At 43.8% G+C, this 12,432-nt stretch overlaps 1 protein-coding gene across 1 annotated transcript in view; it reads right to left on the bottom strand.

Moving 5' to 3' along the window:
- The window catches only part of LOC117546978 (AF4/FMR2 family member 3-like), a 163,649-nt gene extending 161,023 nt beyond the window's left edge, over positions 1–2,626 (bottom strand). Inside the window, exon 1 of the mRNA XM_034217427.1 lies at positions 2,384–2,626. Coding sequence (XP_034073318.1) covers positions 2,384–2,436 — 53 coding nt within the window. The 5' untranslated portion in view covers positions 2,437–2,626. The remainder of the gene's footprint in view (positions 1–2,383) is intronic.
- Between the last annotated feature and the right edge of the window lie 9,806 nt (positions 2,627–12,432).

The following is a 12,432-nucleotide window of genomic DNA, read 5'->3' as shown; positions in this document are numbered from 1 at the left end:
AATCAGAGATTATTTTAAGGGATAAATCAGTCAGGACTGAAAATGTCTTGTTTTGTCAATACAAAAATATTCATTTGAATATGACATAAAAGTTAAACTGAAGGAAACCTTGCTTGAGAGGCTGAATACACTTGTTTTGCATAAACAATATTCCATCTTTTAATAATCCATAATTCAACTACTTGTTGCAGCTGAGGATACCATGACCTCACATCAAGATATATGCCCAAACATTTCTTATATGTTTTTATCAGGCAAAATTGCGAAGGCTTTTCCTATTTGTATTCACCCAGAATGTATTTCAAATGTAAAATATAGTCCCCATCTCTTTATATTCCACTTGTACGAACAGTGAGGTGGGTGTTGCTCAGCAGGTAGAATAGGTTGTCTACGATTTCGCCCAGTTACAGCCACACCGGAAATAAAGGGGGTAAAGGGGGAAACACTCTTTATAAATGCAGTCCACACTGTAGCCCAGACTGGGAGCTGGCCAGTTCAAGAGAAGCTGTTCTGAATGTTCAATAGACCATTTTACTTCTCATTCTTTTGACTTAACTACATTTCAATGTTGTAATAAATTCCAAATCACGCAGAGAAATAGAATTATAATTCTCCTTTGTCGGCCTCTCCGTCTTCTTTTAAGCCTCCAACAGCGCTGGGTCTCTCCAGTATTAAAAGCCTTAAGCAGCACTTCTCTCCCTGTGAGTCTTTGTTCTGAGGTCCTCTGCTGCACTGAGGGTTGTAAGGCAATTCTATAGTGCACGGCATGGCTGCGATTAACAATTACTTTCTTTACAGATTACTGCATGACCTCTTATTGATTGTGGTTATTGTTTTTATGGTGACAAAGATATGTACTTAGCAGAACAATTTAAGAGTGTAAACATTAACCAGTCAGTGCTCTCTGGTGGACAAACTATGGAAAGATAAGACTTAGATAGATATATATATAGGTAGGTAGGTAAGTAGGTAGGTAGGTAGGTAGGTAGGTAGGTAGGTAGGTAGGTAGGTAGGTAGGTAGGTAGGTAGGTAGGTAGGTAGGTAGGTAGGTAGGTAGGTAAGGTAGTAGGTAGGTTAGGTAGGTCGGTAGGGTAGGTAGTAGGTAGGTAGGTAGGTAGGTAGGTAGGTAGGTAGGTAGGTAGGTAGGTAGGTAGGTAGGTATAGACAGAGAGAGAGAGAGAGAGAGAGAGAGAGAGAGAGAGAGAGAGAGAGAGAGAGAGAGAGAGAGAGAGAGAGAGAGAGAGAGAGAGAGAGAGAGATGGATCGATTCGATAGATAGATAATTATTGATAAAGCTGTCAATAATTGTCTTTATGTCTTATTTTGACCACAACTCAAGTATTCAGATTACTGCCAAAGTGGATTAAAGAAACCAGACAATAAATCTACACTTAAGAATCGAGAATCAGGGAATTATTTCTTTAAAAATGACTTGTAACCGATTATTAATATAGTTGCAGGTGTATGTGATGGTTACCAGTTAATGTTTGCAGCTCTGGTCTGAAATTAAACAATATACAATTCAATGTCAGCTGCAATTGTTTTGTCGGAGAACTGGAGCCAGCACATGTGTGATGTATTCCTTAAAAGATAAAGGATGATCAGAATTGTTGCTGATTTATATTAGCAATCAACCAGTCAATAATCTCTTCTGCATATTTACAAAGAACTAACCCTACTGACTGTATATCAGCATATATCAGACCACTATTGTGGGCTATGTTAAAGAGGGAGCAAAAGTTGTAGCATTTATCAACCAAACAGATATATGGTTTGGCAACAAATGTTGCACTGACATCCCAGAAGCAGCACACCCCAACTTCACTCCTTCATACCGTGCTCTCTGTATATCCCCCAAAACACACAAAGCACCAACATATGTGATGCACCTGAACTCAACACGTTTTCTACTACGTGTAATGTTCAGTAGGCTTCTATATAAAACTCTGTAGTAAACTGTCAAACTTGTGTGTTAGCTAACATTCATTCATTTCGCCTGCTGTCCCCTTACATCCCTGCTGCTCACCGTGTCACCGCCTGTCACACAGCCCCGGTGCAGGCTTACACGCAAATCAAACATTCCTCCAATATCACAGCGAGACAGTAAAAGCCGGCTCGTGTTTGTATGTTTGTTTGTGTGAGCGCGAGCGTGTTAGTGCGTGCACCCCGGTTCGTCTCGAGCAACAACGGCAGCTTTACGGTGACAAAGAAATACGGTTTGCACGGAATCTCCGCTACTCACTTTAGCTCCCAAAAATAACGCATTTTACCCATTTTTTAACCAAATAAGCAGGGATGCCATGTCCGTTTATCCCTCTTTTTAACCCTCCCACATTAACATGATAAACACAAAAGATATTAAAGCAGTGTGCGCAGGACTTACCATGGTTGTTCAAGCTCCCAGTCTCTGAAAAAGTCGAATTCAAAGAGGTCCATTGCCGCTTCGGCTGGTGGTGGTGGTTAAAATCCAAAGCTGGTGCTACGTGGTTCTACATAGGCTACTGATACTGACTGACTGACTGTGTGAGAGTGTGTGAGAGTGTGAGGAGCAGACACAAGCGGCTGCCGCTGCCAGGAAGCTGCTACGTGGTCGAGGCAAGCTGACAGGCAGGCAGGCAGGCTGAGGTGGAGGGAGGGAGAGAGAGAGAGAGAGAGAGAGAGAGCACGCACACACACACACACACACACACACACACACACACACACACACACACACACACACACACACACACACACACACACACACACACACACACACACACTGGAGAAGGCTGTGGAAGACAAGTCACACTGAGATATTCACTGCAAACATGTTCTTTCTTAACAAGTAGAGCTATTTATACTGCAGGGCTGTTGCAAAAATAAACATTTACATGAACCCCGAATGTGACACTTAATGAGAAAGAGTGACCTGACTGCACAAGGAAAATAATTTAAACTGTAATTACAGTTTTTTAAAGGCTTATATTTTTGCATAGTGTTAGTGAAAACCAGGGTTGAGCCAGATAGGCTACTTTGATGTGTTCAGTTGGTGGAGGAAGAATACAGAACATGTACTTACTAAGTACTTACTGCATTCAAAAGTATACATAAGTGAAGAAACTAAGTATTATGTGCAAGATTTAGGCCTACTTCAAGAATACAATGTGTAAGTACTAAATGCAAAAAATGTTCACATTTATTTAAAAATACCCCCCAAAATAAAAAAAATAAATTACTTAAATGATCTATGATGCAAATTTATTTTCAGGCAATCAGCAAATTGATTAATCGACTTAAATGTTCTCGTAAAAACTGTCGGACAGTTCAATTTATAACAAACCATCCTATTTTATATGTTTTTGTTTCTCTTTTAACTTTCCTAATTTCTAAAGTACTAGTAACTCAAATTAAAAGATACATGTAGTGAAGTAATATGTATGATCTTACCTTTTGAATTGTACTCAAGTACAGTAAGTATAAAGTGGCATAGTTAAACAATACTCAAGTAAAAATATGGGAGTACATTTGCTTAGTTACATTACACCACTGTCGGTCAATGAATACAAATGACATGGATATCATTGGAATATATATTTTCAATGCAAATGAAATGCATTTTGCATACTCAGCATATACAGTTGGGCAAATCTAATTACCCTCACAAAAACCTCTCAAACTGGCACAAACTCCAGGTGCACTTTGTGTATGCTACAACATGTGGGGGGGGGGGGGGGGGGGGGGGTTCAGCTTTCTTTTGTTTCAGTTGCTACTGTTTGTTTTTTAAATCAAAGGCCACACACAATACTTTTCTCTCGTAATGCAAGAGGAGTACTTACTCAAAATGTTCATCTCAATAGATCATCCTTTAATAACAAAAACAAATATCAGTCACAATTATCAAAACTGTAAAAGTGAGAGGAGTTTGATATACAGTAGAACATATTTGGGCATTTAGAATTGGTCATAATCATTTGAAAATGACCATACTTTTAAAGGTAAAATATAAAATATAATAAGCCATTCTTAGCGATGTAACTGTTATCTAATGGCAATTCTTTTCAAATAAAATGCTAAATCTGGTTTTGTTATGCTTTCCCATCCATGTAATCTGTTACTATCCTGCAGATAAGATGAACAACCTCTAGTCATCACCTCTGATGCACATCTTCAAGTCAGAAACTTGAGATTTTTGCGATCCATGAAAGGATTTTATACTCACTACGTGAGTCAAGAGTGCATACCGGTTACGTTTAGTTAGATTATCTTTTTAAACATCCGTAGTTTAAAAGCATTTTGCTGCAAAGAACAGCCAAACTTTATGTGCAGTTTTCCTGATGCTTTTTTTCAATCAACACATGCACATTATTGCATCAATAAATGAACAGCAATAAAGTATATACATGGCATTTAAATCATGGGATTCAAATCTAAGATTGGTCAGACAATAAGAATATAAAGATGATAAAAGGTAAATCATTAAAATGATAGAAACCTAAAATATAAAGTAAATTGCAGCAATAGGAAGATAGTCATGTTGCATGCAAAGTGAAAAAACGCGTCTCACACGCTGGGCCACCACCAAAGACATTTGGATTTATACTAATTTTTTTTTTCTCCTTTTTTCGTAAATAGTATTCTTCATCACATCCCATTTGAAATGCCTACTGGATCATCTAAATGTTGTTTCAAGGCACTCTCTTTTGACTGAAATTAACTCCACTAAACTACTCTACTAAAACATTTTGCTTTAATTTATATTTAGTCTAAAAAGACAGGAATCAGCCTTCAAAATCCTCCAAGCATAAAATGTCGGAAAATCTAAAATGACAGACACAATACAATATACTTTTATGATAGCTATGGCACTGGTACAGATTAGAACAATTGTAGTTGTTTGTTTGGGGTATGCATTGAAAGAAAGTAATTGGCAAAAATGTGTTTTCAAAAACAAATGAAGTCTTCAGTACTGAAAACAACCCATTGTCAGGCACTGAGGTCCTGATAAATACAGGGCTTTTTCCACACACAGAAGTGACTCGTTGAAAGTGAAGTAAGAAGCAGAGAGTATCTCTATTAGACAATTGGAAAACATCATAGTCCTTTTTTATTGGATTATCAATGTATTTTAGATTTTGAATACTGTTCAGTATTGTGACATGGCATTTTCACACTTTTTTGTGCATATTGCTCTTCATCTGTGTTCTCTAAACAATAGGTCCACTGAATCCCGTGCACTGTTGTCACACTAAAGCTGTACCTATATCTTTTAAAGGGACAATTTGCCCCCTGTATGTGACTGTCGTATTTTTAAAATGTTGTCCTGTAGGCAAGGAGAAATTAGATAGAAGTCAAATGACAACAACAACCTTTATTTCAGGATGTGTTCTGTTAATCAAAGATGATAATAATGCATTTATCACAAAGGGTCATTAAATTGGATTCCTGAAAAAAAGGGTTATCCCCATCTAAAGGGTTGGTTGATCCACGTCAAGGGGTAAATTGAGATACCTCGGGGTAAATTGACCAATTGACGTTTTCAAGTTGAACCTGCATTAGTACAAAAATATATATCATCCTTTTTCTGCCACTACCTGCTTTGGTCTCCGCGCTGTATTGACACCTCGTCAACATTATATAAATCATCTTTGGAGGGACTTAATGCCAGTACACCAAACCTAAAAAAGAGCCAGATCAGAATCAGAATGAACTGAACTGCCCAAAAAGATATCCTTGTAAATGTATAGGTAACCACATGTACCAGCCTGTGTACATGTATTTTTTACTGATTTATCTAGGCTATTCATTGATAGTTATTAATGTTATCAAATGTGTTTATTCTCTCATCTGTCTATTACTTTAGCCAGATTGTCAAATAACTCCTGTGAGGCATACGGCAGGAAGGATGGTGAGTTCAAATGATTGAACCAATCTAGACCTAAAAGAATATAAATCATTCTATCAAGATTCTGTATTTAGCAAGACCAGTTCCCTTAGCTGACCTGCTGGATCATGTGATGTCTTGCACACCTGCTAAACCCTGTCTCTCTTCAGTTGTTTGGTACAGGGATGTTGTTGTTTTTACAATGTTTAAAACATCAAAAACAAATCAGTTGTGTAAAACTACACTGAAATAGCATTTTATACTGCAGAGAATTAACTTCAATGCTCCATGGGGACTTAAATTGAACCACTAGCTCAATTTAACCCAAATCATGTGGCTCACTTTGCCCCACAGCCTCTTTTTGGAGAAAAAGTCTAGAAAAGTCATTCATGCTAATCTTCTCTAGCTAAATGATTCACATTGCTAAATAACCAACATCTACGATACATATTTATAGACCTGTGTGGTGACACGTTATTGGACATAATTCACCTCTCGTATTGTGTTGCCACACGGACCCTTTAGTGGGAACACCTGTAGCGTTAGCTTCCATTCCTGCTATAGCTCATCAAGCAGAGCAGTTCATGTGATAACCTCTCTGTTATTAATGGCTAATAAAGATTAGAACTCTGTTCTTAATACACCGCCTCCGACTCCCTTTTCCTGGCACTATACTGGTGACCCTGACTTTTCCGAGAAAGTTTCCGGGAAATTAACGAGCATGGCTGAACGCGATGTGTTCGTAAAGCTGCCGGAATTCTGGGAGCACGCCGCGGAGGCATGGTTCGCACATGTGGAGGCGCACTTCGCCTGCCGACAGGTCCGTGACGGGGACCTGAAATACTACCATGTTGTAGCAGCGCTGGGCAGCTCTGCGTCGTCCTGGTTGGTGGGATTCATCGCAGCCCCCCCACATCATGGCAAATATGATGCGATTAAGGCCCTTATGCCCTTCTCCTTAAGACATTTAGCTGATCTGCTAAGGAGAGGGCTCGCCAGTTACTTGACATTCAAGGCCTAGGAGACAGCAAGCCATCTCAGCTAATAGAGAAAATGCTAAATCTGTTAGGGGGGGAGGATCCCCGGCTTTTATTCACGGAGATTTTCCTGCGTCACTTGCCTCCCCGGGTACAGACGGCGCTGGCCAACACGCCTGTCACGGAGCCCCGTGCTTTGGCTGAGGAAGCGGATCGTTTTTTCCTGGCTACACGACAGCCCGGTGCAGAGACGTTAGCCGCGACGCTCAGCGGCCCACCGGCAGTCAAGAAAGCGTGGCGGAGGCCGGACACGTGGCTGTTTACCACGCACGTTTCGGGACAAGGGCGAAGAGATGCATCGCTCCGTGCAGCTACAACCCCCCGGGAAACGGAGGGGCCGGCGCTCAGTAGTGGCTCTGAGCGTCGGCGGCACGTGCAGGCTCCTTCCTCTTCGTCAGCGACAGCGTTTCGGGGAGCCTGTTTCTGTGTGACACGGGCGCTCAACGGAGCGTAGTTCCAGCGTCGAGTGAAGACGTCGCCCGTGGGGGGCACGGACCGCGATTGACGACGGCTAACGGCGGTCCCATTCGCACGTATGGCGTGAGGCCTATGTGTCTGTGCATCGGACCTGTCGCTACCCACCTTCTCTGCGCTTACCACTAAGCATGGCGTGGAACACCACGTCACTACCGGGGGGCCTCCTGTCTACGCCAGGGCCCGGCGGTTGAACCCTTCTAAGCTGGCTGTGGCGAGTGCAGAGTTCGCAACCATGGAGCGCCTGGGCATTGTCCGCCGCTCCGACAGTCCTTGGGCTTCCCCCCTGCACGTCGTTCCCAAACCGAACGGCGGGTTCCGCCCGTGCGGGACATTACCGCCGACTCAACGACGCCACTACGCCTGACCGCTATCCGGTGCCGCACATTCAGGACTTTTCGGCGCATCTGGCCGGTACGGGGGTGTTTTCCAAGGTGGACCTGGTGCGTGGATACCACCAGGTGCCCATGCACCCCCTGGACATTCCCAAGACAGCAGTGATAACGCCTTTTGGACTTTTTGAGTTCCTGCGGATGCCTTTTGGACTCAAGAATGCCGCTCAGACGTTCCAGCGCCTGATGGATTCGGTGCTGCGGGACCTGCCGTTTGTGTTTGTCGGCGCTTTTGCTGAGGTCAAGATCGCGTTGGCTCAGGCGGCTTTGCTGGCACACCCATCATCTACGGCTCCCATCTCCATCACCACGGACGCGTCGGACTACGCGGTCGGCGCAGTGCACGAGCAGTGGGTGGAGGGCGCTTGGCAGCTGCTCGCCTTTTTCAGCCGCCAGCTGACGCCTAGAGAACGCAAATACAGCGCCTTTGACCGGGAGCTCCTCGGACTTTATTTGGCCGTGCGGCACTTCCGTTTCATGCTGGAAGGCCGTGAATTTACGGCGTTTGTCGACCACAAGCCGCTCACCTTCGCCATGTCAAAAGTGGAGGAGCCTTGGTCGGCACGTCAGCAGCGGCAGCTGTCCTACATATCGGAGTTCACTACGGACATTAAGCACGTGGCTGGCAAGTCGAACCTGGTTGCTGATTGCCTCTCCAGGGTCGTCATCGGTGCTGTCCAGTTGGGCCTGGACTATACTCGCATGGTGGCGGACCAGGTCACAGATCCCGGCGTCCAGGCTCTGAAGGTGGAGAGCGCGGGGCTGCGCTTGGAGGACGTGGTGTTCGGCGACGCGGGCATTACTCTCCTGTGTGACGTCTCTACGGGCCTGGCGCGGCCTATCGTCCCTGCCAGCTGGAGGCGTCCTGTGTTCGAGGCTGTGCACGGCCTGTCACACCCCGGCGTTAAACCTTCAGTACGTTTGGTTGCGGCGAAGTTCGTTTGGCAAGGACTGAAAAGGGACGTGAGGACTTGGGCCAGGGAGTGCGTGGCTTGTCAACGCGCTAAGGTGGACCGCCACACGAAGGCCCAGTTGGAGCGTTTCCTGGTGCCTGAGAGGAGGTTTGATCACGTCAACATTGACCTGGTTGGTCCATTGCCTTCCTCTCAGGGGTTTTCCTACCTCCTCACCATGGTGGACAGAGCGACCCGTTGGCCGGAGGCGGTTCCGCTCGTTTCAACATCAGCCGCAGACGTTGCCCGGGCCTTCATTGCAACGTGGGTGTGTCGTTTTGGCACCCCGTCAGACATTTCCTCAGACAGGGGCTCTCAGTTCACGTCCGAGCTCTGGAACGCTGTGGCAGGCGGTTTGGGGGTTAAGCTGCACAGGACTACCGCTTATCACCCTCAGGCTAACGGCCTCTGCGAGCGCTTCCATCGCTCCATGAAGGCGGCCCTCAAGGCCGGCCTTACGGACGGTAACTGGGTCGACAAGCTGCCCTGGGTGATGCTGGGCCTGAGGACCGTACCTAAGGAAGATCTGCAGTGTTCTCATCAAGCAGAGCAGTTCATGCGATAACCTCTCTGTTATTAATGGCTAATAAAGATTAGAACTCTGTTCTTAATACACCGACTCCCTTTTCCTGACACTACACCTGGATACATTTGCTTTGACATAACAGTAATTATACCTGACGTGTTGAAAATGTACTTTGACAAGCTAAACATGGTTTGTTGTGAAAGAAACATTTACCACTTCACCATGTGCTTCTCTCCATCACAGCCACATAGAAAAGATGGGTGCTTCCTGAATTGACAACAAATGTGCACAGTTCCCTAAATAAAGGGGGTGGGGTCCACTTACTCATCTTACCCCCCTCTCCCCTAACACTGTTTGGACATTGATATGAAAGGTGTCAAACTTTAATTTAAAGGTCCCCTATTATACTGTTTTTCATCAATATAATATAGTTCTCAGATATACGAAACATGTCTCTGAAGAGTTTGGCTCCAAATACCAAACAGATCATTGTAGTATCCCATAATCCCCTCTGTTTCAGCCCTGTTTCCAAAGTGTTGATTCTCTGTCTGTTACTTTAGATGAAAATAAGGAGCCACTCCCCACGCCCCTCTGAGAGGTTTGGTTAAAAATAACATAATGGGAGGAGATTCAGGTGATAAGGTGGGGGGGCTTACCTTGGTTGGTGATTGGCTAATGGTACATGAACAAGTGGATTTTGCATAATAAGTCCCCTTTAAGGTAAAAGTACAACTTCATTATGCGTTGAGGTCATCTGTTCTATCAGCTATGAATACACTGTACTCACCAAAGTAATTTCTTGTGATGTGCACAAGCAAGGTGAGTTAACCAGCATGTTGGACAGTAAGCTGTGGTGGATATACAAATGTGTACGTATGTACATACCTTAAATACAAAAAACTGAAGACATTTTTTTTTTTTGAAGTACCTTGAATGTTTTCCTCTTGGATGGTTACGTTTTCAGTGTGGTTTGATGTGTCTGCTTGTCATTTCGGAAAAATCTATTGCCGAAATGTTCATAAAACTTGGTGGAAGTGTGCAGCATTGGCCAAAGAAGAACCCATTAAATATTAGAGTGTATCCAAGTCACGGGGGACATGCGCACTATATTTCCCCAAATGGAAACAGCCTTGGCGAAAGTCTGTTCTCTTCCAGTGCGTTTCGTTTTAAATTGGTTGAACATGACATCAGCATGAAGCAATACATTTTTAACTATACCACACCTTGCCCTTCGCCATGTTTTGCCGTTTTAGTGAAGGTTCACCACCCTCCCCATTGTACATCTGGTGCAGTTGCCAGTTAAATCCATCCGTAAAGAGGTTTGCACTGAATTTGCTCCTTGTTGCTTTTCGGTGATTACGTGCACCTGTCACAACATAAACCATGCAGTAGGTAGAGCTGTGAGAATCACTGAGCCTGTATTTGTGCTTGATATTGTCATGATTTTAAAAGAATGATACTGCAAAAATGTGAGTGATAGCTCCAGTTCCTCAACGCTGCCTTTTCAGTGCAGTGGAGTTCAGGAGTTATAATCCACTGTGTGGTCACTCCACTTTTCTCGTCACTATGCTGCACCTGGCCTAAATATAGGATTGGACGTCCAAACAGCTACTGCACTGTATCTTCCAAATGTGGCTTCTCCTGTCCTTGTGCTATAAAGCAATGACTGGGCAATGGGCATGTTAGTGAAAGCAATGCAGTGACGGTTACATTAAAGGAGATCTACTAACAGTGACCCCTGTAATGTGTTGCTACCTATGGTTGCTACTGGTGAAACATTTTGTACTGTGCAGTTTTTACACCGGGTGTTCCTTGAACCTGTCACGAACTGCACTTGTCCCCAGCTTTTGTGTCTTAATCCGACCACTTCACCTTTGTCCGAGATCAGCCGAGGAAGCAGCAGCAGCGTGTCAATAACAGTTTTCAGCCCTCGGCCCTCATTTCCTATCATACACTTGCTGCAACACATGCCCAGCGGCACGTTTTACTGTTTACGCCTTGCTATGAATAATGATTGACCAGATGGTAGAAAGTTCTCGCTCAGCATGTGCTGTAGCGCTAGCTGTAACAGTGTGACATCACTGTCCTGTCCCTAAAAAGTCCTCCTACGCAGCGTGTTTTTCCCTGTGATGAGAGGACACGAGGAGTACAAATGTATCGGAGGTAATATTTTTAAGACACACTGCGGGCTGTGTGTCTTTGTTTTGGAGTGTGTGTCTCTGTGAGTGTGTATTTTGGTCTGGTCTGGGGCAACATGCCAGCACTACTCTGCATCACACTCCGCAAGTACAAACAGCAGCCTCAGATGAAGAGAAGGGAGGAGAGTTAACCATAGAGCATGATGGGAATAAAACACTGCCCGCCGGCGATGAGCAATATTGTCTGAAAGTGCTGTTTCATGACCTTGATCAATTTCAGCCATTTCAACCTCAAAAATCAATATTCCAGGCGTCTGCAGAACTTAAAAGCACCACATCAAAATTCAACCAATTTTCAAGGTTTTTAAACACCTGCGGGAACACTGGTTTTGTGTGTGTGTGTGTGTGTATACGCGTGTGTGTGTGTGTGTGTGTGTGTGTGTGTGTGTGTGTGTGTGTGTGTGTGTGTGTGTGTGTGTGTGTAAGAAAAGGCTGTCCAAAACTCAGACACTAAGAGACAGAGCAAAAATAGGGAGAGCAAAAAGGAAAGGATTTTTAAAAGCAACTGTAGGATGAGTTTAAGAATAATTACAAAGATAGAGATATTAGGATAAGGGCAAAATAGAGTCACACGTATACATTCAATTCCAACTCATTACACAGTTTTTATAACGACCAGAGTTACTGTTTGTTTAGAGATGTTCCTCTTTTATTCCTTTCCATTGGAGCCTTTCGCAGTGCTTTTGTTAAAGCCAGAGCTGTGCCGGTCATTTAAATATAAATGATGACACAGAGAGTTAGACTCACACATAGACACAGAGCCCAAAAGAAATACAAACTGATAGTCAGGAAGGACCAAGTTCTCAGCTTTTAGCTCATTATACTTGCTGTGTATCTTGCAGAAGTTGAGAAGTGCATGTCATGAATGTTCAATATGTGCCCGGGCTCTTCTCTTCTCACGCTTCTTTCTCTCTGTAATTGAAGAGGAAGTGGAACAACACGGTACCACAGCTCCCCCATGTTGTTAGAAATAGAATTGCACTATGGAC

The sequence above is a fragment of the Gymnodraco acuticeps genome, unplaced genomic scaffold, assembly GCF_902827175.1.
Source record: "Gymnodraco acuticeps unplaced genomic scaffold, fGymAcu1.1, whole genome shotgun sequence".
In the NCBI taxonomy this organism is placed as follows: domain Eukaryota; kingdom Metazoa; phylum Chordata; class Actinopteri; order Perciformes; family Bathydraconidae; genus Gymnodraco; species Gymnodraco acuticeps.
Note: the sequence above shows the minus strand (reverse complement) of the source record. Positions and strands in the feature narration are given on the sequence as shown.